The following is a 26,711-nucleotide window of genomic DNA, read 5'->3' as shown; positions in this document are numbered from 1 at the left end:
TCATTCAACTGAGACTGCTCTTCTCTGTGTCACGGAGGCTCTCCGCACTGCTAAAGCTAACTCTCTCTCCTCTGCTCTTGTCCTTCTAGACCTGTCTGCTGCCTTTGATACTGTGAACCATCAGATCCTCCTCTCCACCCTCTCCGAGTTGGGCATCTCCGGCGCGGCTCACTCTTGGATTGCGTCCTACCTGACCGGTCGCTCCTACCAAGTGGCGTGGCGAGAATCTGTCTCCGCACCACGTGCTCTCACTACTGGTGTCCCCCAGGGCTCAGTTCTAGGCCCTCTCCTATTCTCACTATACACCAAGTCACTTGGCTCTGTCATATCCTCACATGGCCTCTCCTATCATTGCTACGCAGACGACACACAACTAATCTTCTCCTTTCCCCCTTCTGATAACCAGGTGGCGAATCGCATCTCTGCATGTCTGGCAGACATATCAGTGTGGATGACGGATCACCACCTCAAGCTGAACCTCGGCAAGACGGAGCTGCTCTTCCTCCCGGGGAAGGACTGCCCGTTCCATGATCTCGCCATCACGGTTGACAACTCTGTTGTGTCCTCCTCCCAGAGTGCGAAGAGCCTTGGTGTGACCCTAGACAACACCCTGTCGTTCTCCGCTAACATCAAGGCGGTGACCCGATCCTGTAGGTTCATGCTCTACAACATTCGGAGAGTACGACCCTGCCTTACACAGGAAGCGGCACAGGTCCTAATCCAGGCACTTGTCATCTCCCGTCTGGATTACTGCAACTCGCTGTTGGCTGGGCTCCCTGCCTGTGCCATTAAACCCCTACAACTCATCCAGAATGCCGCAGCCCGTCTGGTGTTCAACCTTCCCAAGTTCTCTCACGTCACCCCGCTCCTCCGCATACTCCACTGGCTTCCAGTTGAAGCTCGCATCTGCTACAAGACCATGGTGCTTGCCTACGGAGCTGTGAGGGGAACGGCACCTCCGTACCTTCAGGCTCTGATCAGTCCCTACACCCAAACGAGGGCATTGCGTTCATCCACCTCTGGCCTGCTGGCCCCCCTACCTCTGCGGAAGCACAGTTCCCGCTCAGCCCAGTCAAAACTGTTCGCTGCTCTGGTACCCCAATGGTGGAACAAGCTCCCTCACGACGCCAGGACAGCGGAGTCACTCACCACCTTCCGGAGACACTTGAAACCCCACCTCTTTAAGGAATACCTGGGATAGGATAAAGTAATCCTTCTACCCCCCCTTACCCCACCCCACCCCCTTAAAAAATAAATAAAATAAAAAACAAACAACAACAAAAAAATATTGTAAAGTGGTTATCCCACTGGCTATAAGGTGAATGCACCAATTTGTAAGTCGCTCTGGATAAGAGCGTTTGCTAAATGACGTAAATGTAAATGTAAAACACAGCACTTGTCCACAGCACTAGTCCACTAAAACACAGCACTTGTCCACTAGTCCACAGCACTAGTCCACTAAAACACAGCACTTGTCCACTAGTCCACAGCACTAGGCCATTAATACACAGCACTAGTCCACTAATACACAGCACTAGTCCACTAGTCCACAGCACTAGTCCACTAATACACAGCACTAGTCCACTAATACACAGCACTAGTCCACAGCACTAGTCCACTAATACACAGCACTAGTCCACTAATACACAGCACTAGTCCACTAATACACAGCACTAGTCCACTAATACACAGCACTAGTCCACTAATACACAGCACTAGTCCACTAATACACAGCACTAGTCCACTAATACACAGCACTAGTCCACAGCACTAGTCCACTAATACACAGCACTAGTCCACTAATGCACAGCACTAGTCCACTAATACACAGCACTAGTCCACTAATGCACAGCACTAGTCCACAGCACTAGTCCACTAAAACACAGCACTAGTCCACTAAAACACAGGGGGAGCAGGTCTCACATGAGTACTGGTGTGACAGCGTTCTTGATGTTGCCGTAGGCGGCCCGTCCCAGCAGCTCTCTGAAACAGCGCTCCGTCAGCTCCGCCGGACTCTCCTTCTCTTTCTCCGACGCCTGCAGGGGAGAGGGGGAGCGGCTGGAAAGACAGAGAGAGAGAGGAAGGGAGGGTGAAAGGACGAAGGGCGATTGAGAGAGAGAGAGACACAGAGGGTGAAGAAGGTAGGACGAAGGAAGGAGACAGGTAGAGAAGGAGTAAGAGAGGAGCAGAAATATATTTGAGTCAACGAAAACACTTTCACACGCTTTCGACACACACATAAAAATCAATTGCTGGCGTATATCTGCCTGAGGTACTTTTCCCTCTCTGTTGCTTGCTTGTAATGAGGATAGAGTGTTTGTGGTGACTACACTTGAAGTGGTGACTGTGTATATGTGTGTGTGTGTGTACACGTGAATGTGAAAGAGAGTGAGAGTGTGTGTGAGCATAAAGTGCTAATGTGCTTGTGTGTATGTGTGTGCAACTGTGCATACTATACATTTGTATAATTTGCATTGAAGTCCTCTTCTCCCTCCTCTCTCTCTCGGGCCCAGGCTTTCCTTAGTCTTATACATAGTAAAGCATTCTCCTCAGCTTAGCGCCACTCTGCTCTGTTCTATTCTACTCTCTACCACACCTGGCATCAGGTGGTCCTCCAATAAGATAATTTATTAACCACAGACGCCTTTCTTCTCGCCCCCCTCCCGCCACCAGCACCACTGAAGAAGAGGTCATGGGACTTCCTGTCTCTGTATGGGTCCCTTACATAACTCCCTCATTAGCAGCAATGCTCTTACATTAAACCCCCCAGAAAATATTAGATATCAAACATACACTTGGTAATGAATCAAAACAAATTCTGCCACAACACATGGTTAGCAGCATTTTCATCAATTCAATTGTAGGTAATGAGAAGAAAATTCTATATATTCTCACCATTAATGAACCAATGGATACACCAAGAGAAGGTACACAGCAGATTAGTATCAGTGACCTTTCAATAAGCCTAGCATTTCCTTAACAACAAGTAAAGGTTAAAAACAATCACTGAGTGACAAGATAAATGTCTCTAATTATGTCCTCACATTCCCCTGTATTTTTTTACCCTGCAAGTCCCCTGAGAGGACAATCTCTTTTTTGTGGGAGACCTATTTTCTGCCTTTACAATAAATGATCAGAGTAAGACATAACCACAGTTTATAAGTTAATTAGCTAGTCTGCTAGCCCCTGCAGCCATACTAGAGTTGGCCGATAAGGACAAAAATAGATATCTGTCATGGGCCTCTCACTCCACCGGGTTACCACCTTAATTTTCTTCCACTCTGCTCACCACTCTCTCTACTCAGCCTAACTAGCTCCACCTGTCCCTGCTCTGCTCTGCTCTAATTACTCTGCCAGCTGCGCTGCATTACCCACTACCTCTCCCAGTATTTAAGGCCCTGTCTTTCAGCTCTCCGGTGTCAGATCGTCTGCAAAGCTCACACCCGGAACCTGTTTGCTCGCGCTTCTGGCTCACCCTGGTTTTGTGACCCCGGACCTGCCTGTTTTTTGGATACTCTTCTGCCTCAGGAGATCCAGACCTGCTTCTGCCATTACGACTCCTGACTACTCTTCAATCCCGGTAACTCTGACCAGCCTTCTGCCTTGCTACTACGTATTTTGGATTTCCCTTGAACTGTACTGCTGCCTGGTTTCATTCCGCCCTGTTGTGTCTGTGTCTCCCCCCCCCCAGGACTTCTGGACCACCCACCACCGGCTTCATAGGACGCATCGCTGCCACTGGGGGGGGCACAGACCCAGCGCATTGGACGGGATCCCTGTTACCCCTGGAGCCTTCATTCACTCCCTACTTCCCTTTTCCCTTAAGTTTAATAAACTTTCTGGTGTGACGCAATTGTGGTCCTCTGGTCGTCTGTCTGAACCGTGACAGTACGATCTGACCATTATGGACTCAGCGCACACTTTCCCCGACATGGAAACCGATGAGCATGAGCAGCAGTTCCAGCAGCAGCAACAACAACTCGCCATGATCATTCAACTCCTCACCAACCTTCCCCCAGCCAGTCTGCCCACCAGCCCAGCCCCCGAGTTACCTGCCCCGGTCATTGCAGCCGCTGCTCCGGAACCCAAGATTGGAAACCCCGAGCGGTTCAACGGCGATTCAACCCAGGTCCGGCCATTCCTGACTAGCTGCCGACTTCAGTTCTCCTTGCAGCCAAGGACCTTCGCCACGGAGGGGGCTAAAGTTGGGTATGCCATCACTCACCTGACGGGCCGAGCTCGACTCTGGGGAACAGCAGAGTTCGAACGTCAAACCCCCGCATGTGCAACCTTCGACCTGTTTGCTGAGGAGATGCTGAAGGTGTTTGACCTGGATTCACCCACCGCAGAGGCGTCTCGTGAACTGTTCAGTATTCGACAAGGCAGACGTACAGTCGCAGACCATTCCATCGACTTCCGAACCCTGGCTAGACGAAGTTCTTGGAACACACCATCGTTGGTGGACGCGTTCTTCCATAGTTTGGCTGACTATATCAAGGACGAGTTGGTCTCCCATGAACTGCCTTCCACTCTTGATGAAGCCATCGCACTGACTGTCAGGATCGACAGAAGGATACAGACCCGTCGTCGTGAGAGGGGGCGCCAAGGTCCACCTACTACCGGCATTCGGAGAGATCCGACTGGGTTCCTGTCATCTACTGCCACTCACCCAGGTCAGCTTGATCAGTCTGAGCCTATGGAGATTGGGCGAGCCTCCCTCACTCCTGCAGAGCGCCAGCGCCGCTTCACCTCAAACCTCTGCCTCTATTGTGGAGGTGAGGGACATCGTGTGGTAACCTGCCCTTTAAAGGGCCGAAGCTCACCGGGCATAGGGGGAGTCCGGTTGAGTTCAATGACCATCCAGTCCTCCGACCGCAAACCCCTGCTGCAAGTTCACCTCCGCCTCTCTGACTCAACTCACACCCTGGCTGCTCTGGTGGATTCTGGCGCCGAAGCCAACATAATGGACATCAAGCTGGCACGCCAACTGGGACTGGAGAACCTCCGTTTGACACCTCCTATTCCTGCCCGGGCACTGGACGGACACTTACTCGGATCGGTCACTCATGTCACGGCCCCGGTCTCGATGGGTCTGTCCGGAAACCATCAAGAAACTATCCAGTTTCACCTGCTCCCCTCTCCAGGCCAACCCCTCATCCTGGGTTACCCATGGCTCCGCCGGCACAACCCTCAGCTCGACTGGGTGACCGGGGTGATCAGGGAGTGGGGAGAGGACTGCCACCGAACCTGCCTGCTTGCTGCCGCACTACCCCCTCGGCCAGTACCTACTAACTCCGCTCCTGACCTCTCCAATGTCCCAGAATGCTACCATGGTCTCAGAGAGGTGTTTAACAAAGCAAGAGCCACATCTCTGCCCCCTCACCGTCCGTACGACTGTGCCATCGACCTCCTCCCTGGAACAGCTCCTCCAAAGGGTCGTCTTTATTCGTTGTCTGCTCCTGAAAGAAAGTCCATGGAGGACTACATCAATGGCTCTCTGTCCGCAGGATTAATCCGTTCATCTTCATCTCCTGCTGGTGCTGGCTTCTTCTTTGTGGGGAAGAAGGACGGATCTCTTCGCCCCTGCATCGACTACAGGGGACTCAACGACATCACAGTGAAAAACCGTTACCCTCTGCCTCTGCTCACCTCTGCTTTTGAGTTGCTCCAGGGAGCCACTGTTTTTACCAAGTTGGATCTCAGAAACGCTTACCACCTAGTGCGGATCCGGGAGGGAGATGAATGGAAAACCGCATTCAATACACCAACAGGCCACTACGAGTATCTGGTTATGCCTTTTGGCCTCACCAATGCTCCTGCTGTGTTCCAGGCTCTAGTGAATGATGTACTGCGGGACATGTTAAACAAGTTTGTCTTCGTTTACCTGGATGACATCTTAATCTACTCCAGAAACCTGTCTGAACACACCCGCCATGTCCAGCAAGTCCTTCATCGTCTTCTGGAGAATTCCCTCTACGCCAAGGCAGAGAAATGTGAGTTTCACGTCAAGACAGTGGCCTTCCTGGGGTACATAGTGGCAGAGGGAAGTATCCAAATGGATCCTGCCAAAGTATCAGCAGTCACTTCATGGCCTGTTCCGGAGAACAGAAAGAAGCTGCAACAGTTTCTGGGGTTTGCTAACTTCTATAGGAAGTTTATCCGGAACTACAGTACCGTTGCTGCCCCTCTCACTGCTCTAACCAGCACCAAGCAACCCTTCACCTGGACCCCAGCAGCCGACAAAGCCTTCAGTACCCTCAAGGTGAGGTTCACCTCCGCTCCCATCCTCCAGATGCCTGATGTGGACCGGCAATTCATTGTGGAGGTGGACGCCTCGGATGTGGGAGTTGGTGCTGTGATTTCTCAGTGGGCTGCGGAGGATAGGAAGCTCCATCCCTGTGCCTTTTTCTCACGTCGGTTGTCCCCCTCTGAGTGCAATTACGACATAGGGAACCGTGAGCTGCTGGCTGTGAAGCTTGCCTTGGAGGAGTGGCGTCACTGGCTGGAGGGGTCCACCATTCCATTTCTCGTTTGGACCGATCATAAGAACTTGGAGTACATCCGCACGGCCAAACGGTTGAACTCCAGGCAGTCCCGCTGGGCCCTGTTCTTCACCAGGTTTAATTTCACTCTGTCATACCGGCCTGGATCACGCAACACCAAGCCAGACGCCCTCTCCCGTCAATTCCAGAAGGATGACACCCCCTCCAAGGACCCTGTGTCGATTCTGCCAAGTCCCTGCATCGTTGCAGCTCTGACCTGGGCTGTTGAGGAACAGGTGCTGGAGGCTCTCCGTAACCAGCCAGGTCCCAGCACTTGCCCAGCTGACCGCCTTTTTGTCCCCGAAGACCTGAGGTCCCAGGTCGTTCAGTGGGGACATGACTCCCGCCTAGCTTGTCACCCTGGCTCCACCCGCACTTACAACCTGCTCGCCCAGAGGTTCTGGTGGCCCTCTCTGAGGAAGGATGTACGGGAATTCGTCCAAGCCTGCCCCATCTGCAACCAACACAAGTCGTCCTGCCAGCCCCCAGCCGGATTGCTGCAGCCCCTGCCTGTGCCCAGACGTCCCTGGTCTCACATCGCCCTTGACTTTGTCACGGGGCTGCCCCCTTCAAGTGGCATGACCGTCATTCTCACCATCGTTGACCGTTTCAGCAAGATGGCACACTTCATTCCCCTCCCCAAGCTCCCAACCGCCAAGGAGACCGCCCAGGTGGTCCTGGAACACGTCTTCCGGATCCACGGACTGCCAAAGGATGTAGTTTCTGACCGTGGTCCACAATTCTCCTCCGCTTTTTGGAAGGAGTTCTGTCACCTGCTGGGAGCCACAGTCAGTCTGACTTCCGGATTCCATCCCCAATCCAATGGGCAGTCAGAGCGGGCTAATCAGGAGCTCGAGAAGGCACTGCGATGCATGACTTCACGCAACCCCCACTCCTGGTCGCAGCAATTGACATGGGTGGAGTACGCACACAATTCTCTGACCTGCTCTGCCATCGGTATGTCCCCTTTCCAATGTGTTTATGGATACCAGCCTCCTCTATTTGCCAGCCAGGAAGAGGAGGTTACTTGCCCATCTGCACTTGCTTTTGCCCGTCGATGTCGCCGCACCTGGTCACAAGCCCGAGCCACACTCCTCAGGTCCGTTGCCAGCTACACTACCGGGGCCAACCGTCGGAGAATTCCTGCTCCCACCTACCATGTTGGTCAAAGGGTGTGGTTGTCATCGAAGAACCTGCCACTCAGGGTGGAGTCGCAGAAGCTGGCACCTCGGTTCATTGGCCCATTCCCTATCATAAGAGTGATTAGCCCAACTGCTGTCCGGCTCCAACTGCCTAATTCCCTGAGGGTGCACCCCACTTTCCATGTGTCTAAGATTAAGCCCATCCATGAGAGTCCGTTGGTCCCTGCTGCGCCTGGTCCTCCTCCTCCACGGCTCGTCGATGGTGGTCTGGTTTACACCGTCCGCCGCCTGCTTCGGTCCAGACGGAGGGGTAGGGGTCTCCAGTACCTCATTGACTGGGAGGGCTATGGACCTGAGGAGAGGACCTGGGTGCCAGCTAGTCGGATTGTGGATAGGACTCTCATCACCGCTTTCCACCAACGGCATCCTGATCAACCTGCAATCCGTAGGGGCCGCCCCAGAGGGGTCCCTAACCGTCCGGCCCGCTCGGCTTCCTGTCCTGTGCCTGATCCTGTCTCGGGACCTGTCCCATCTCCCGACCACGGCCCTCCGGCTTCCTCCGAGGATGAGGACGTTCACTCGGACCGTTCGGAGGAGTTCTAGCCCTCCTCCGGCTCCCCTCCTCCCGCCCGGCGTGGTGTTGCTCTTGGGACTTCTGGGGCCGTCCCTTGGGGGGGGGGTTCTGTCATGGGCCTCTCACTCCACCGGGTTACCACCTTAATTTTCTTCCACTCTGCTCACCACTCTCTCTACTCAGCCTAACTAGCTCCACCTGTCCCTGCTCTGCTCTGCTCTAATTACTCTGCCAGCTGCGCTGCATTACCCACTACCTCTCCCAGTATTTAAGGCCCTGTCTTTCAGCTCTCCGGTGTCAGATCGTCTGCAAAGCTCACACCCGGAACCTGTTTGCTCGCGCTTCTGGCTCACCCTGGTTTTGTGACCCCGGACCTGCCTGTTTTTTGGATACTCTTCTGCCTCAGGAGATCCAGACCTGCTTCTGCCATTACGACTCCTGACTACTCTTCAATCCCGGTAACTCTGACCAGCCTTCTGCCTTGCTACTACGTATTTTGGATTTCCCTTGAACTGTACTGCTGCCTGGTTTCATTCCGCCCTGTTGTGTCTGTGTCTCCCCCCCCCCAGGACTTCTGGACCACCCACCACCGGCTTCATAGGACGCATCGCTGCCACTGGGGGGGGCACAGACCCAGCGCATTGGACGGGATCCCTGTTACCCCTGGAGCCTTCATTCACTCCCTACTTCCCTTTTCCCTTAAGTTTAATAAACTTTCTGGTGTGACGCAATTGTGGTCCTCTGGTCGTCTGTCTGAACCGTGACAATATCACGATAAACTGACTGAATTTTCACGATACCAATAAATTGAACGATAAATGTATAACATAAATGTGCACCGGTAACTTTTTCATATTTCCCTTAAAACCACTACTACTAGCTACATTGAATGTTGTAACTAACAATTGTCCTGTTAGCAATAGTCCATATTAGCAGACTTATTTTATTTGAAACGTCACATTCCTCTAGTAAAGGCTACACAGATGACGCAATCTCTATTGCGCTCCACACTGCCCTTTCCCACCTGGACAAAAGGAACACCTATGTGAGAATGCTGTTCATTGACTAAAGCTCAGTGTTCAACACCATAGTGCCCTCCAAGCTCATCACTAAGCTAAGGACCCTGGGACTAAACACCTCCCTCTGCAACTGGATACTGGACCTTCTGACGGGACTCCCCCAGGTGGTAAGGGTAGGCAACAACACATTCACCACGCTGACCCTCAACACTGGAACCCCCCACGACTGCGTGACCGCACACAACTCCAAAACCATCATTAAGTTTGCTGACGACACAACGGTGGTAGGCCTGATCACCGACGACGAGGAAACAGCCTACAGGGAGGAGGTCAGTGACTTGGCAGTGTGGTGCCAGGACAACAACCACTCCCTCAACATCAGCAAGACAAAGGAGCTGATCGTGGACTACAGGAACTGGAGGGGCGAGCACGCCCGCATTCACATCGACAGGGCTGTAGTGGAGACGGTCGAGAGCTTCATGTTCCTCGGTGTCCACATCATGGTGCAAACACATCAACACAGTCGTGAAGAGGGCACGATAAAGCCTCTTCCCCATCAGGAGGCTGAAAAGGTTTGGCATGGGCCCTCAGATCCTCAAAATGCATCTTCACTGGCTGCATCCCCGCTTGGTATGGCAACTGCTCGGAATTCGACCACAAGGCGCTACAGAGGGTAGTGCGTACGGCCAAGTACATCATTAGGGCCAAGCACCATGCCATCCAGGACATCTATACCATGCGGTGTCAGAGGAAGGCCCTAAAAATTGTCAAAGACTCCAGCCACCCAAGTCACAGTCTGTTCTCTCTGCTACCACATGGCAAGCTGTACTGGAGCACCAAGTCTGGGACCAAAAGGCTCCTGAACAGCTTCTACCCCAAAGCCATAAGACTGCTGATCAGTTTATTAAATGGCTACACAGACTTTCTGCTTTTCACCCCCTACCTACATGTACATAGTACTTCAATCAATCACCCCAACTACCTCATACCCAAGTACACCGACTCAGCCTCGGTACTCCTTGTATATAGCCTCGTTATTGTTATTTTATTGTGTTACTATTTTCTTTTGATCTATTTGTTAATTTTGTTACTTTTTAACTGCATTGCTAGGAAAGGGCTCGTAGGTAAACATTTCACGGTAAAGTCTACATTTGTTGTATTCGGTGCATGTGACAAATACATTTTTATTTGATTTATCGTGATTATCGATTTCAGTAAAATGGCTGCGATAAATGGTTGGTTCAGTCGGTATCGATAATTTTCGGTTTATCGTCCAAGCTCTAAGCCCTACTGCTGTTGTCTGTGGCCAGTAATAATAGTTATTAGCCAGTATCATAGTCCCAGTGCTACTGCTGTTGTCTATGGCCAGTGATAATATAGAGAGTTCAGCAGGAGAGCTATATGAGGACACAGCAGGACCAGACAGGGGACTGACTGATCTACTGAGGCCTTAGGAACAGAAGGAGATGGACTAGGTTCTCTCTCTCTCTCACTCTCTCACTCACTCACTCACTCACTCATTGACGTCAGAGTGGTTCAGTGCATGTGGAGACCTGCCAAAAACTGGATGGAGGCTGTCTGGCTCCACACTACCCTCTCCATCCACCTCTCCCTCTTTCAGCATCTCTGCCACATTGCCCCCTCTTTTTCTCTCCCTGACTCATTCGCTCCCTCAGTATTGAAGATGTATTTATTTATTTATAGCACTCTAATTCAGTCTTTCTCCATCTTTCTTTATCACTTTGAGTCAATCATTACCTACCTCTGTATTTCTCTCATCTTCTCTTCCTCCATTCCTCTCCCTCCCCATCCCTCTATATCTCTTCATCCCTCCAGCTCTCTCCCCCTCCCACGTTCACTCTGTTTGTCCTTGGATGCAGTGCTGAAGACATGGCCTTGAGACTGTCAGTGACATCAATCACAGATGAGTGGATAACAGCTGGCTGGCAGTGTCAACACAAACACAACCTGACCTGGACAAGCACGCATGCGCACCCACTCACAGCTACAATGACCCCTCCACAGCAACTATACTCTAGTCCTTGTAGGCCTGGACTTTCTAACCTCTTGTTCACAACATGGATGGGCTATTTGATCATAGACATATGTCTGCCTGTCAGGCTGTCACTTCTCTACAACCTCTCAATGACCTCTTTGTAGTTTTCTAATATAATGAACTACCAAGGAAACTGTTACTAATGACCCTGCCCCTGACCGCTAGCCTCTTGATAACCCCTAACATTGACCTCTCACCTCTCAGTGCCCTCTCCACTCTGCAGGTTGAAGAGCAGTGAGGGGACGATCTTGTCCATGTGCTGGGGGTCCCAGATGTTAGACTGTAGGTCATCATTCACCGTCTTCCTCACAACTCCCTGCAGACCATTTATACCAGCCATACGGATCCTATAGAGGAGAGAGAGGGGACAAATTAATGAATCAACCAACCAATCAGTCAGTCTTGATATTAATCGGGGATAATTTAATCTTAAATCAACACTCTCCCCATCAAGAAGATTTGAAACAAAGTAATCAAGTATAAGACAGTACTGGTACATAGCGCAATATCTACAATACGGCTGATCCCATTTAGTCGACTGGTCGATTGTTTGGTCGATAGGCTGTTGGTCAACCGAGATTTCTTTAGTCAAGCAGTTTTTCAAGGCACACGAGACACCTGTCTGATTCGCAGACTAATCCATTGAGGGGGCCGCGGGGATGCCATGGTCCGAGAAGAAGAGGAGTGGGGCTAAGATGCACAAGGCACATCTCTCTCCCGCCATTTCATGCGCATTCATGGTTTCATAACTTAGTGTGAATTGTTTGCCCTTTGATTGTTAGTGTCAATTCCCCATCACATATATCACCAGTAGTAGCTAACATTTACCATTAATTCCCATAATTTGTATTCTACAATTTCTGTTAATGCATTCAATATATTATTATTACAGTCATTTACCGTTCTCATTGTCGGAGTGGACACGTTTTCAGAGCTCACAACCTATGCTACACTTGTGAGAAACAAGTTTTGGTTTATTTCATTCCATTTATGAGTTTTGTCAATATATTCATTGTCCTTTGTTTGGAGCACTCCTGTCAATGTTGAAAACATTTACATTTAACATTTTTGTAATTTAGCAGATGCTCTTTTCCAGAGTGAGTGCACAATTTTACTTATTTGTACTTTTTCATACTGTAAGGACACGCACCTGATTACACATATAGAAGTATGCCTAGGCTACCTGGTCTGTACGCAAATGTAAGTCTATAAATGTGTCCATTTGGGGATGTCTGATAGTATTTCTGATTGTCTTAACTCACCACCACAAATAAGCTGTGGAGCTTCTCAAAGTAATTTTTTCTTCACCTCAAACAGCAAGTAAACAAACTCTGTTTTTAGAATCTATTGAGAATGACAAATAGTTCCTCTAGGGCTGACCCCATTTGTCACGATCGTCGGGAACAGAGGAGGACCAAGGCGCAGCGTTGAAGGCGAACATACTCTTATTAGTGATTACACGAACAAAACAACAAAACGATAACGTGACGTCCACGGTCTAACACAAACCACACTGGAACAAGATCCCAAAACCACTGTGGGAAAACAGCCTGTCTAAATATGGTTCCCAATCAGAGGCAACCAGCAACAGCTGACACTCGTTGCCTCTGATTGAGAACCACTCTGGCCAACATAGAAATACACCAACTAGCATACACAAAGGAAACTCACACCCTGGCTCAACATACAAGTGTCCCCAGAGCCAGGGCGTGACAGTACCCCCCCCTAAAGGCGCGGACTCCGACCGCGCCAACCAAATACCACAGGGGAGGGACCGGGTGGGCACTCCGCCTTGGCGGCGGATCCGGCTCCGGGCATGATCCCCACTCCCTCTCTAACCCCCCAAAGTACCCCTGGTCCGGTCTGGCCCTGCTGACCGGAGCTGAACTGAACACTGGTGGAGCGGATTGCTCTAGCTCCGGCGTGGAGCAGCTGACCGGTGCCGGACCAGACACCGGTGGAACAGGCATGGGCTGTGCCGGACTGACGACGCACACCACTGACTTGGTGCGGGGAGCAGGAACGGACCGGACCGGGCTGGCGACGCTCACCATAGGCTTGGTGCGGGGAGCAGGAGAGGGCCGGACCGGGCTGGCGACGCGCACCATTGGCTTGGTGCGGGGAGCAGGAACAGGCCGGGCCGGGCTGGCGACGCGCACCATAGGCTTGGTGCGGGGAGCAGGAGAGGGCCGGACCGGGCTGGCGACGCGCACCATTGGCTTGGTGCGGGGAGCAGGAACAGGCCGGGCCGGGCTGGCGACGCGCACCCTTGGCTTGGTGCGGGGAGCAGGAACAGGCCGGGCCGGGCTGGCGACGCGCACCCTCGTCTTGGTGCGGGGAGCAGGAACAGGCCGGGCCGGGCTGGTGACGCGCACCATCGGCTTGGTGCGGGGAGCAGGAACAGGCCGGGCCGGGCTGGCGACGCGCACCATTGGCTTGGTGCGGGGAGCAGGAACAGGACGGGCCGGGCTGGCGACGCGCACCATTGGCTTGGTGCGGGGAGCAGGAACAGGCCGGGCCGGGCTGGCGACACGCACCATTGGCTTGGTGCGGGGAGCAGGAACAGGCCGGGCCGGGCTGGCGACGCGCACCACAGGCTCGGTGCAAGGGACAGGAACAGACCGGACCGTACTGGGGACACACACCACTGGCCCTACGCAGGGATCAGGAACGGGCCGGACCGGACTGGTAACACACCCCAGTACCTCTCGCCGTGCCTCTACACCTTCCTTCCCCTCTTTGACCAGTGGCCCCCGTAACCTGGCGGCCTCCTCTGCCAACCCGCTGGGCCGCTCTATCGTGGTCTCCTGCTGCCCCGTCGTCCACGGCGTGAGCCCCCCCCTAAAAAAATTCTGGGCTTCTCTCCTACCCGTGGACCAGGTCTCCATATCTCTCGCCAGCCTTTCGCCCTTCTGCTTCCAAGTCAAGCCCCTCTCTTCCTCACACGGCTTGACCCAGTCGAGGAGGCGAAGGAGATCCGCTAGAGATCTCCCTGGCGATGGCTCCTGGACACGCTGCTTGGTCCAGTCTTGGTGGGATCTTCTGTCACGATCGTCGGGAACAGAGGAGGACCAAGGCGCAGCGTTGAAGGCGAACATACTCTTTTATTAGTGATTACACAAACAAAACAACAAAACGATAACGTGACGTCCACGGTCTAACACAAACCACACTGGAACAAGATCCCAAAACCACTGTGGGAAAACAGCCTGTCTAAATATGGTTCCCAATCAGAGGCAACCAGCAACAGCTGACACTCGTTGCCTCTGATTGAGAACCACTCTGGCCAACATAGAAATACACCAACTAGCATACACAAAGGAAACTCACACCCTGGCTCAACATACAAGTGTCCCCAGAGCCAGGGCGTGACACCATTTAGTTGACTGGTCGATTGTTTGGTTGATAGGCTATTGGTCGACCGAGACCTCTTTAGTCGAGCAGTAGAAAAAATATATAATAATAATAATAATTATGGTGTACAAGACACCTGTCTGATTGGCACAGTCCATCAGTCTAAGAAGCCATGGGTGGGCATAGGCCCACCCACTGGGGAGCCAGGCCCAACCAATCAGAATGAGTTTTTCCCCACAAAAGGGCTTTATTACAGACAGAAATAATCCTCCGTTTCATCAGCTGTCCGGGTAGTTGGTCTCAGATGATCCCGCAGGTGAAGAAGCCGGATGTGGAGGTCCTGGGCTGGCGTTGTTACAAGTGGTCTGCGGTTGTGAGGCCGGTTGGACGCACTGCCAAATTCTCTAAAACGACGTTGGAGGAGACTTATGGTAGAGAAATTAACATTAAATTCTCTGGCACCAGCTCTGGTGGACATTCCTGCAGTCAGCATGCCAATTGCGCGCTCCCTCAAAATGTAGACATCTGTGGCATTGTGTTGTGTGACAAAACTGTACATTTAAGAGTGGCCTTTTATTGTACCCAGCACAAGGGGCACCTGTGTAATGATAATGCTGTTTAATCAGCTTCTTGATATGCCACACCTGTCAGGTAGATGGATTATCTTGGCAAAGGAGAAATGCTCACTAACAGGGATGTAAACAAAATTGTGCACAAAACTTGAGAGAAATAAGCCTTTTGTGTGTATGGAACATTTCTGCGATCTTTTATTTCAGCTCATGAAACATGGGCCCAACACTTTACACGTTGCGTTTATATTTTTGTCAGTATATATACACACAGTACCAGTCAAAGGTTTGGACACACCTACTCATTCAAGGGTTTTTCTTTATTTTTTACTATTTTCTACATTGTAGAATAATAGTGAAGACATCAAAACTATGAAATAACACAAATGGAATCATGTAGTAACCAAAAAAGTGTTAAACAAATCAAAATATATTTGAGATTTGAGATTCTTCAAATAGCCACCCTTTGCCTTGATGACAGCTTTGCACACTCTTGGCATTCTCTCAACCAGCTTCACCTGGAATGCTTTTCCAACAGTCTTGAAGGAGTTCCCACATATGCTGAGCACTTGTTGGCTGCTTTTCCTTCACTCTGCCGTCCGACTCATCCCAAACCATCTCAATTGGGTTGAGGTCGGGGGATTGTGGAGGCCAGGTCATCTGATGCAGCACTCCATCACTCTCCTTCTTGGTAAAATAGCCCTTACACTGCCTGGAGGTGTGTTGGGTCATTGTCCAGTTGAAAAACAAATGACTAAGCCCAAACCAGATGGGATGGCGTATCGCTGCAGAATGCTGTGGTAGCCATGCTGGTTAAGTGTGCCTTGAATTCTAAATAAATCACTGACAGTGTCACCAGCAAAGCACCCCCACACCATAACACCTCCCCCTCCATGCTTTACAGTGGGAACTACACATGCGTAGATCATCCGTTCACCCACACTGCGTCTCACGAAGACACAGCGGTTGGAACCAAAAATCTCAAATTTGGACTCCAGACCAAAGGACACATTTCCACAGGTCTAATGTCCATTGCTTGTGTTTCTTGGCCCAAGCAGGTCTCTTCTTCTTATTGGTGTCCTTTAGTAGTGGTTTCTTTGCAGCAATTCGACCATGAAGGCCTGATTCACACAGTCCCCTCTGAACAGTTGATGTTGAAATGTGTCTGTGACTTGAACTTTGTGAAGCATTTATTTGGGCTGCAATTTCTGAGGCTGATAACTCTAACGAACTTATCCTCTGCAGCAGAGGTAACTCTTTTTATTTTATTTTATTTAACCTTTTTTAACTAGGCAAGTTAGTGAAGAACAAATTATTATTTACAATGACGGCCTACACCGGCCAAACCCGGACGCCGCTGGGCCAATTGTGCGCCGCCCTATGGGACCTCTGGGTCTTCCATTCCTGTGGCAGTCCTCATGAGAGCCAGTTTCATCATAGCGCTTGATGGTTTTTGCGACTGCACTTCATGTCTTAAAGTAATGATGGACTGTCGTTTCGCTTTGCTTATTTGAGCTGTTCTTGCCATAATATGGACTTGATCTTTTACTAAATAGGGCTATCTTCTGTATACCCCCCTACCTTGTCACAACACAACTGATTGGCTCAAACACATTAAGAAGGAAAGAAATTCCACAAATTAACTTTTAAGAAGGCACACCTGTTAATTGAAATGCATTCCAGGTGACTACCTCATGAAGCTGGTTGAGAGAATGCCAAGAGTGTGCAAAGCTGTCATCAAGGCAAAGGGTGGTTATTTGAAGAATCTCAAATCTCAAATATATTTTGATTTGTTTAACACTTTTTTGGTTAATATATGATTCCATATGTGTTATTTCATAGTTTTGATGTCTTCACTATTATTTTACAATGTAAAAAAATAAAAAATAAAGAAAAACCCTTGAATGAGTAGGTGTCCAAACTTTTGACTGGTAGTGTATATATCTACAGAAATAAGCCTGTTTGTGTGTTTGTTTAATTGCCTACTGATTCCGTGAGCACTAAGCCTCACGCCACCACATGTGGGATAAACAATTTCACAAAATGTTTTTAATCTTTGCTATGCTGTAATAAAGGCTTTACATTTTTTATCATTAGACCAGCCTCTCTGGTATTATTTATAATTTATTTTGTGTTGTTTACACTGTTGTTTACACTGTTCCAAATTGTCTGATTTATTTTATTTATAATAATAATAATAATATTATTAACCCTCCTTTTTCCTGGATCTCCTTCTCATTTTTATTACTATTATTATTATCATCATCATTATTATAATAATAAGTCATGTCATTATCATTAGTAGGCTTAGTATAGCAGCCTTGTATAACCACCATCAAGCTGTAGGCCTAAGAGTGCCTTCTGTTTAGTCTTAATACCGGATCTTACCTAGGCCTCTATTTCAATACTTATATAGGCTTCTGTATCAATCAATCATTTATTTGTTCATGTCATCACACAGCATACTAGTCATTCACGATTTGAAATGCAATCAAGCATTTAAGTTTTAAAATAACAAGGCGACCATTTAATAATTAGCATAAACAATAAATAGGCCTAAACCGTTCCATTTCAGAAATTGCATTCACAAATGAATGCGACTGTTTTTAGTCTTTGCTGTAATAAAGGCTTTACAAAAAAAGAAAAAAGTGTTACAGACTCTCTGGTACGCTTAGCTCACTGGTGCGGGAAACTGAGGGTCCAGAATATTTTATACAATGTTGCAAGTTTGCTAGCAGGAGCTTCGGGCCGGACACAGTTGATAGTTGATACAATGTTTCAAGTTCATTGCAGACAGGCCATGCGTAGCCAATGTGATTTATAGAATACTTTCTTCCTGCAGGCTACAATGTTTTTATTTGTTGGCTTTATGTAGGCTATTTTTACATGGTTGGCAATATAAGTTACTTTTATATTTGTATAATTTTTATTTAGATTCAGATAGAATTTAGATTAACCACATGACAATGATTTTGAGATACAAAGACTATTATCAATTAAATGAAACTGTTCCACGAAAATGTACATATGAAAATCATAACTGGCACGCAGATCAGCAGAAATGGTAAGATAAATTGGCACTCCAAATGGAAAAGGTTCAGGAGCATAACAGCAGAATCTGCGAAGGCCAGCAGCAGCGGGAGGAGGGGGTCAGGAACAGGTTTTCTTTTGGTTAAGCTATCTTGATCTCTGGCTCCCTCTTGAGTCATTTGTGTGTCTTAATTATTTAATCAAACAGGGTGCTTTAACCCTTTGACACGTACCAACGCATGGGTGTGATCATTCTACAGTGGTCCCTGCAGCGTATGCTCAAACCTGTGTGATTAGAAAGTTTATTTAGAACGTCCAGTTTCGATTGATGCAACAGTCAGCTACTGAGATGGCAACCCTGTTTTTTTCATAGAAACATTTTGCAAACACAGTCCTTACAACATTATGTCCTGAATGTGACCAGTTTATTTTTGGATGCAATGTTCGGACATTCACAGAAGTGGCGAGAGCATAACACAATCATCCAAACCGGAAAATGTAGGCTACATTAGTCCTAGCACTAACGGAGGAAAGATTGACAAAAGTGGCCATATTTAGCTAACTCTCTGTTGACAGAAACCATAATATGAATTAGCTAATAGAAATTACTATTAACAATTCATCACATCACGGGTGAGCTCACCATTGATCAAAATAATTGAGCAAAACACTTTCTAAAAATCTAAAGTAATCCAACGATGGGTAGTTTGTGCGCGCCGCCATGTTTTTTTGTTGTTGAGTCAACTAAAGATAAGAAGAGGAGACAAGATGAGTTTGGTATTGTGGGGTAGATTGATGAGAGAAAAAACAATGTAATCCATTTTAGAATAAGGCTGTAACATAACAAAATGTGGAAAAGGTCTAGGGGTCTGAATACTTTCCGAATGCACTGTATGTGTCCATTACAATCTATGAAAGAATCGCAATGCATGATTTGTCACCAGCACATGAAAACGTGAAAAAAACTGTAAATACATTACGCTCCATACATACATACGGTATGCTACAGTAGAAACGACAACACGATATATAGAAAATAAGGCACTTACTTTGATTGGAACGCACACATGTCCAAAGTTATTATTTGTAAGGAAAACAACAATGAAGGCAATACGAGCACCAGCCAGAAAATGTGCCAGGGGGAACAAGTTTGTGCTAGACTGCGCAAATGTCTGCATACTTGATCTGGGGAAACACTGGGGAGGTGCTTGGGCTCTCATCGAAGAGAGAAGTTTTATCCAGTTCAGTAAAGCCTCAAACACAAATTGGCCGCAACAGTGAAATGGGCTACTTCTATGCGAATTAATGAGGAGGCGGAACATACCTCAATTCAAACTGTTGTTAGAAAATAAAACTTGTTAGAAAATCATTTCAAATTGACAAGTTGAAATATAGCCTATAGATAATTAGCAGGCAGTGTCTTGGTTTGAGGGCAGCGCGGCTTAACTGTCCTGTTGCATAACAATCACATTTTTGAACAGTGAGTGCATTCTGACATCACGCGCAGAATACACTCAGAATGCACTCGGCTTAACAGTGAGTGCATTGCGCGGCTTAACAGTCAGTGCATTCTGACATCACGTGCATAAAACAACTCAGGCTGGGGCGACCGTTAAATATATTTGGAACTCACACGTGAAAAGGTTAACACATAGTGTATGTCTATATATGGAAAAATAATCTGCAACATCCATTGATCCTCCATAGAACATCCATATAATGTCTGTATAACGTCCACTCACTTGGTGCGGATGTCTGGGTCCTCGTAGCTGGAGTGACACATCTCGCTGAAGCGCGACACAAAGAAGTCATAGCTGCGATGATACGATGGAGTGTCCTCCTCAATGTTGGCAAACTTCACAAACTGAGGGAGAGGGGGAGAGAGGGAGAGAGAGAGAAAGAGAGAGAGGGGGGAGAGAAAGAGGTACATTAATATGAATCTCCATCTCAACTGGAGAAGAATGCAATAAATCTGTGTCTCTAGGCACTAACCGTCATATTCTTCCGCTTTCTAATATAATCCCAAATCCCAAATTGAATTTTGCAATTAATTTCTGGGAAAAATAGTAGCACTAAAGCATCGTATTGAACTGCCAGGCAAAGAACAGATTTTGACTGCCACTGAAATGTCACCATTTCAACTTTAACACTTTGGCATTTTGTTTCACACCACTCCCCAATTAACAACTAAACAATGTGCCCCTCTTGGGAACGGAACAGAGGGAAGCCTTCCTGAAGCCAGCCTGTGGTGATGACTTTATAATTAGATGGCTGATTAAACACATTCTGATGGAAAAACCAAGCTAAACAACTGCAGGTAACCTGGACCAGACGCAGAGGCTAAAATAGCACCGGGGTTGTGATGTACCCAGGGCTCTGGGATATCTGTTGCCACTGTTATTTCATGTATGACAATGCAATGTAGTCTAGACTAATGTGTAGGGTCCATGTAAAACACAGATAAATACAAGGAATCTGCATACATAGAAGGGATATTTGAATTGAACTGATTTAGGCTCAGTATATTGAGTAGTTTTCATTTGTTTAAGTGTTATAACGAATGTTATAAATAATCTTTAGTTTTATCTGATTGTATAATTAGGATTTTTACAGTTCAATAGGTACACGGCACAGCCTAAGGATAACAGGCCTATTCATTTTTAGCCTAAGCCAATGTTCATTCAAGTGTTAGGCTATAAAGAATGTTATAAGCTAAATAATAATTTGTTTTATTTGATTGTTGACATTTATATAAATGCACAATTTCTAAGCTAATGAAAATAAAGTAGTTTGTGAGACAAGTATGACACTGACTCATCATTCATAAATGTTTTGTTCCCGCTTATTGAAAGTGCTGCTGCGGGAGCTTATGCCCGATTGCCCGTTGTGCAATTCCACAACATTAATAAACACTTCGACAATATTATAAATATTCATTTATGAGTTTAACTTGTAAAAGTAACGTTTATTGCCACTTTTATTGACAGTAACCTACAGTGGGGAGAACAAGTATTTGATACACTGCCGATTTTGCAGGTTTTCCTACTTACAAAGCATGTAGAGGTCTGTAATCTTTATCATAGGTACACTTCAACTGTGAGAGACGGAATCTAAAACAAAAATTCAGAAAATCACATTGTATGATTTTTAAGTAATTAATTTTTCATTTTATTGCATGACATAAGTATTTGATACATCAGAAAAGCAGAACTTAATATTTGGTACAGAAACCTTTGTTTGCAATTACAGAGATCATACGTTTCCTGTAGGTCTTGACCAGGTTTGCACACACTGCAGCAGGTATTTTGGCCCACTCCTCCATACAGACCTTCTCCAGATCCTTCAGGTTTCGGGGCTGTTGCTGGGCAATACGGACTTTCAGCTCCCTCCAAAGATTTTCTATTGGGTTCAGGTCTGGAGACTGGCTAGGCCACTCCAGGACCTTGAGATGCTTCTTACGGAGCCACTCCTTAGTTGCCCTGGCTGTGTGTTTCGGGTCGTTGTCATGCTGGAATACCCAGCCACGACCCATCTTCAATGCTCTTACTGAGGGAAGGAGGTTGTTGGTCAAGATCTCACGATACATGGCCCCATCCATCCTCCCCTCAATACGGTGCAGTCGCCCTGTCCCCTTTGCAGAAAAGCATCCCCAAAGAATGATGTTTCCACCTCCATGCTTCACGGTTGGGATGGTGTTCTTGGGGTTGTACTCATCCTTCTTCTTCCTCCAAACACGGCGAGTGGAGTTTAGACCAAAAAGCTATATTTTTGTCTCATCAGACCACATGACCTTCTCCCATTCCTCCTCTGGTTCATCCAGATGGTCATTAGCAAACTTCAGACGGGCCTGGACATGTGCTGGCTTGAGCAGGGGGACGTTGCGTGCGCTTCAGGATTTTAATCCATGACGGCGTAGTGTGTTACTAATGGTTTTCTTTGAGACTGTGGTCCCAGCTCTCTTCAGGTCATTGACCAGGTCTTGCCGTGTAGTTCTGGGCTGAGGTGAGATCTTGCATGGAGCCCCAGACCGAGGGTGATTGACCGTCATCTTGAACTTCTTCCATTTTCTAATAATTGCGCCAACAGTTGTTGCCTTCTCACCAAGCTGCTTGCCTATTGTCCTGTAGCCCATCCCAGCCTTGTGCAGGTCTACAATTTTATCCCTGATGTCCTTACACAGCTCTCTGGTCTTGGCCATTGTGGAGAGGTTGGAGTCTGTTTGATTGAGTGTGTGGACAGGTGTCTTTTATACAGGTAACGAGTTCAAACAGGTGCAGTTAATACAGGTAATGAGTGGAGAACAGGAGGGCTTCTTAAAGAAAAACTAACAGGTCCGTGAGAGCCGGAATTCTTACTGGTTGGTAGGTGATCAAATACTTATGTCATGCAATAAAATGCAAATTAATTACTTAAAAATCATACAATGTGATTTTCTGGATTTTTGTTTTAGATTCCGTCTCTCACAGTTGAAGTGTACCTATGATAAAAATTACAGACCTCTACATGCTTTGTAAGTAGGAAAACCTGCAAAATCGGCAGTGTATCAAATACTTGTTCTCCCCACTGTATATTGAATCCATTTTAGAATAAGGCTGTAATGTAACAAAATGTGGAAAAAGTCAAGGGGTCTGAATACTTTCCGAAGGCACTATTGGCTGTTTGGTTTGCAAGGAGGGATTTTCCGATGGCACAATTTATTTTGCCTAGACTTTGGTGAAGTAAAGCAGAAACGTACCAGGTTTGTTTAAACTTCCTATTTGATTAGTCTATATTGCAGATGTTTGTTCTCTCTCTCATTATTACTATAGTATGTTTTTATTTAGGCTATTCGCAAAAACCTTTCTGAGATGGAACTCTGTTAGGCCTATAGATTCATTTGATGGTTGATCATGAAAGATTAGGCTATGCCTAGGCCAACAAGTCACATTCAAATTGAATGGGGATTGGGGAGAAAAAGGGAAAATCAAGATTTTAAAACAATAAGCCAGACTCAAAAAGGCCCATGATCATCCAACATTTGAGAGGAGGGAACAAAACACGTTAGGTCCTATCTGACATTTTGCACTGCTTTGGTGCTCTCAGCTCTTTCTACAATCTACATTGTTCTCTTGCATTATGTTAGTCTAACTACCTCATGTGTATTGAACATTTAGGCTATGGCAAATGGGGAATAGGCCACATGGCATGTCGCCCTGCTGTGTGCTCCCTGCGCTGCGCGCTACCAGACTCCAGAGGTGCAGTCAAATTCAAATATGCTAAACCATCGTTTGTGACATCACAATGTCGTCACCATCGACGATGGCTGTCAAACATCGTTGATAGACGATGCAATCGTAAAATCGGCCAACCCTAGTGTGTGTATAAGTGTATGTATCAGTGTGTGTGTGTATCAGTGTGTGTGTAATCCGTGGTATCACTAGACAGCGTTGCCAGTGTGGCGAGTCTGTCTCTGTGGGTAATGTTATTTCCTTGATCCTTCCTGTCCCCTCCTGACCCTGCTGCTCTGACAGCCCTGTCTGATAACACTGATAGCTGCTACTACTACTGCTGCTGCCACTACTACTGCTGCTACTACTACTCATCAACCAGATAACCATTCTCTCTCTATGCATACCCCCCCCCCCCCCCCCCCACCCCACCCAGGTAAAAATGTACACTTTCTGTTTACATTACCGTCTGGCATCTGCTATTTACCTGGTATTGACACGGCCGTTGCTTCATTATGTTGTTATTTCCTACAGAATAGACCTACAATTATATTTATTTGGGATTCCTTGCAACCAGCTGCTAGTGTGTATTATCAGGTGGTTTATCAAGGTGGGTGTCTTCTATTCTACTCACAGAGTTGGTTCCCAGGATCTGTAGGTTGGGTTTGTCGGCCTCCAGCAGCTTACGGACCATCTTGAGGAAACTCTCCACAAACAGGTTGATGCTCTGACAGTGGCACGCCATCAACAACTGGTCCAGAGCCTCCATAGCTATACACACGTACCTAAACACACACAAGCGCATGCACGCGCACACACACAGACACGGTAGTTATGCCACACACTATATGTCTTAAGACCATTACATTAAGTTAGAATGCAAATGAGAAAGTAATAATAGTCATGGTGCATTTTGAGCCGACATGGACGACAGTTGACAGATCTCTGTGCAGTATATCCATGGCTCAGGTGTAACTGTTGTGTTGCTCACCCGTAGCGGTGTCGGGCCACGTCCCTGGAGAGCCTCTCTGACAGGTAGGCCCCGATACGGTCCAGCTTCTCTGGAGCTGACAGGGCATAGAACGTCAACTTCTCCATGTTAGCCTTCACCAACCCGTCCTACAGACAGACAGAGAGGGGGGGGTTGACGAGAAAGAGAAAGGTGGAGGATGAAGGTGAAAGGGGTTAGGTTTGGGTTCTTGGTTCACTGTCTCCACAGGACATGAATATACTCAAATCAAATCAAGCTTTATTTATACAGCACATTTCAGACATGGAATGCAACGCAATGTGCTTTACAGGAAAAAAACACAAAAAATCAATGAAAATAAAAGCTGAAATATTTACTACACAACAAACATAAGATAAAAAACAAAAGAATGACACAAACTGAACAACTAAAAAGCACCCTGAGGAAAAGCAAAGCTAAAAAGATGTGTTTAAGTTCTTTTAAATATGTCCACAGTTTCAGCCCCCCTCAGGTTCTCTAGCAGGTTATTCCAGAGGCTGGGGGCATAATAACTAAAGGCTGTCTCTCCATGCCTCTTGGTCCTCAGCTTTGGGATAGTTAAAAGGCCAGTGCCACAGGACCTGAGGGACCTACTTGGTACATAACTTGGTACATAAAAGCATGTCTGACATGTATTGGGGTGCACAATTGTGGATTGATTTAAAAACCAATAGAAGAATCTTAAAATTAATTCTAAAACTCACAGGCAGCCAGTGCAGTGACCTTAAAACCGGTGTAATGTGTGCTCTCCGTCTGGTCTTGGTCAGTACCCGTGCTGCAGCATTCTGTATGTTTTGCAGTTGACCAATGGCTTTCTTGGTAAGACCAGACAGGAGAGCATTACAATAGTCAAGCCTGCTTGTAATAAAAGCATGGATGAGTCTTTCTGTATTAGCCTGAGAGAGAAACGGCCGCACCTTGGCAATGTTCCTCAGGTGGTAAAAAGCTATTTCGGTCACATTCCTAATGAAATTTAGTTCAGAATCTAAAATAACACCTAGGTTTTTTACCTGGTGTTTTATCTTTATTGCCCGTGAATTAAAATGTGCGGCTGGATTCTCTCTCTGTGCTTTGGCTCCAACAATAAGTACCTCGGTCTTGTCTTTAGCTGGAGGAAGTTGTGAGCCATCCAAGTATTTAAATCACTAATACAGTCTAATCATTTATCCGTGGAGCTAAAATCCTCTGGTGACACAGAAATGTAAAGTTGTGTATCGTCTACATATCAGTGAAAATCAATGCTGTCAAGGGGTAACATATTTAAACTGAACAGTACCGGACACAAAATCGAACCTTGTGGAACACCACACTCTGAGTTATTAAGTTACCAACGGTGACAAAAAAAAAGAAAAAGACGACAACACAACACAAGCATGCGGCCACACACACACTCTCTCACACGTACACACCACCTCGATCTCAAACAGTCTGGGCACAAGGACTAAAAGCATCCACAGAGTCTGGTGAGATAGGGGCTCATTTACATTCAGACTAGTAATGATCCAATAAAAGAAAATGTACTTTGCTCACAGGAATTGCCTCCATTGTATATTACAACGCTTGAACTATAAAATGTGTGGTAAAGTATTGAAAATAATACACAGATAAAATTTAAAAGGCATTACCAGACAGAGCTATACATAACTCTATATGATAAACACATTAACAGGACTTTGGTCTGTTCTACCTGACTCAATGTTATCTGAAGGCTCAGGTTGTGCACTTAAGACTCGCACACGTACACACACTTTTTATCTCCACAGCATCCGTGTGAATGTTATCAGAGAGCTCTGGTTAGTCTCACACACACACACAAGCACGCACGCACACATTCCAGACACAGTGTGTTAGTGTGAATGAGTGAATGTTATCAGAGGGCTGTGGGTTATTCCCTGGGTGAGGGGATTAGATTAGTTACAGTCTCTGTGTCGGGAGCTTAGAACACCAAATTAGAAACAGACTGGTTTTTGGGGCATGCAGCGCAGCACACACACACACACACACACACACACACACACACACACACACAGCAGATAAATTAGGTCTCTGTGTGGCTGGCGACAGATCTGACAGGTAGACTGGGCTATTTTTATAATATTCACAAATTAATTAATTCAATTCATCCTCCTTCACAGACATGGCATATGCAGAATATCTTCAATTGCTCAATAGTGACTTTCTTTCCTTGTCTATTGTCCTTCATATTCTG

The 26,711-nt window shown here is 47.3% G+C and overlaps 1 protein-coding gene across 2 annotated transcripts in view; it reads right to left on the bottom strand.

Annotated features, from left to right (window-relative positions):
* Positions 1 to 26,711, bottom strand: part of efr3bb (EFR3 homolog Bb) — a 76,674-nt gene that overhangs the window by 19,828 nt on the left and 30,135 nt on the right. For both annotated transcript variants that reach the window (XM_084149339.1, XM_084149340.1), the window contains exons 4-8: positions 24,485 to 24,612; positions 24,128 to 24,278; positions 20,029 to 20,150; positions 11,531 to 11,680; positions 1,924 to 2,058 (exon numbers count right to left, since the gene is read on the bottom strand). In XM_084149339.1, the coding sequence (XP_084005465.1) occupies positions 1,924 to 2,058; positions 11,531 to 11,680; positions 20,029 to 20,150; positions 24,128 to 24,278; positions 24,485 to 24,612 (686 nt within the window). The remainder of the gene's footprint in view (positions 1 to 1,923; positions 2,059 to 11,530; positions 11,681 to 20,028; positions 20,151 to 24,127; positions 24,279 to 24,484; positions 24,613 to 26,711) is intronic.

Source organism: Coregonus lavaretus (assembly GCF_964263955.1).
Source record: "Coregonus lavaretus genome assembly, chromosome: 31".
Taxonomy (NCBI): Eukaryota; Metazoa; Chordata; class Actinopteri; order Salmoniformes; family Salmonidae; genus Coregonus; species Coregonus lavaretus.
Note: the sequence above shows the minus strand (reverse complement) of the source record. Positions and strands in the feature narration are given on the sequence as shown.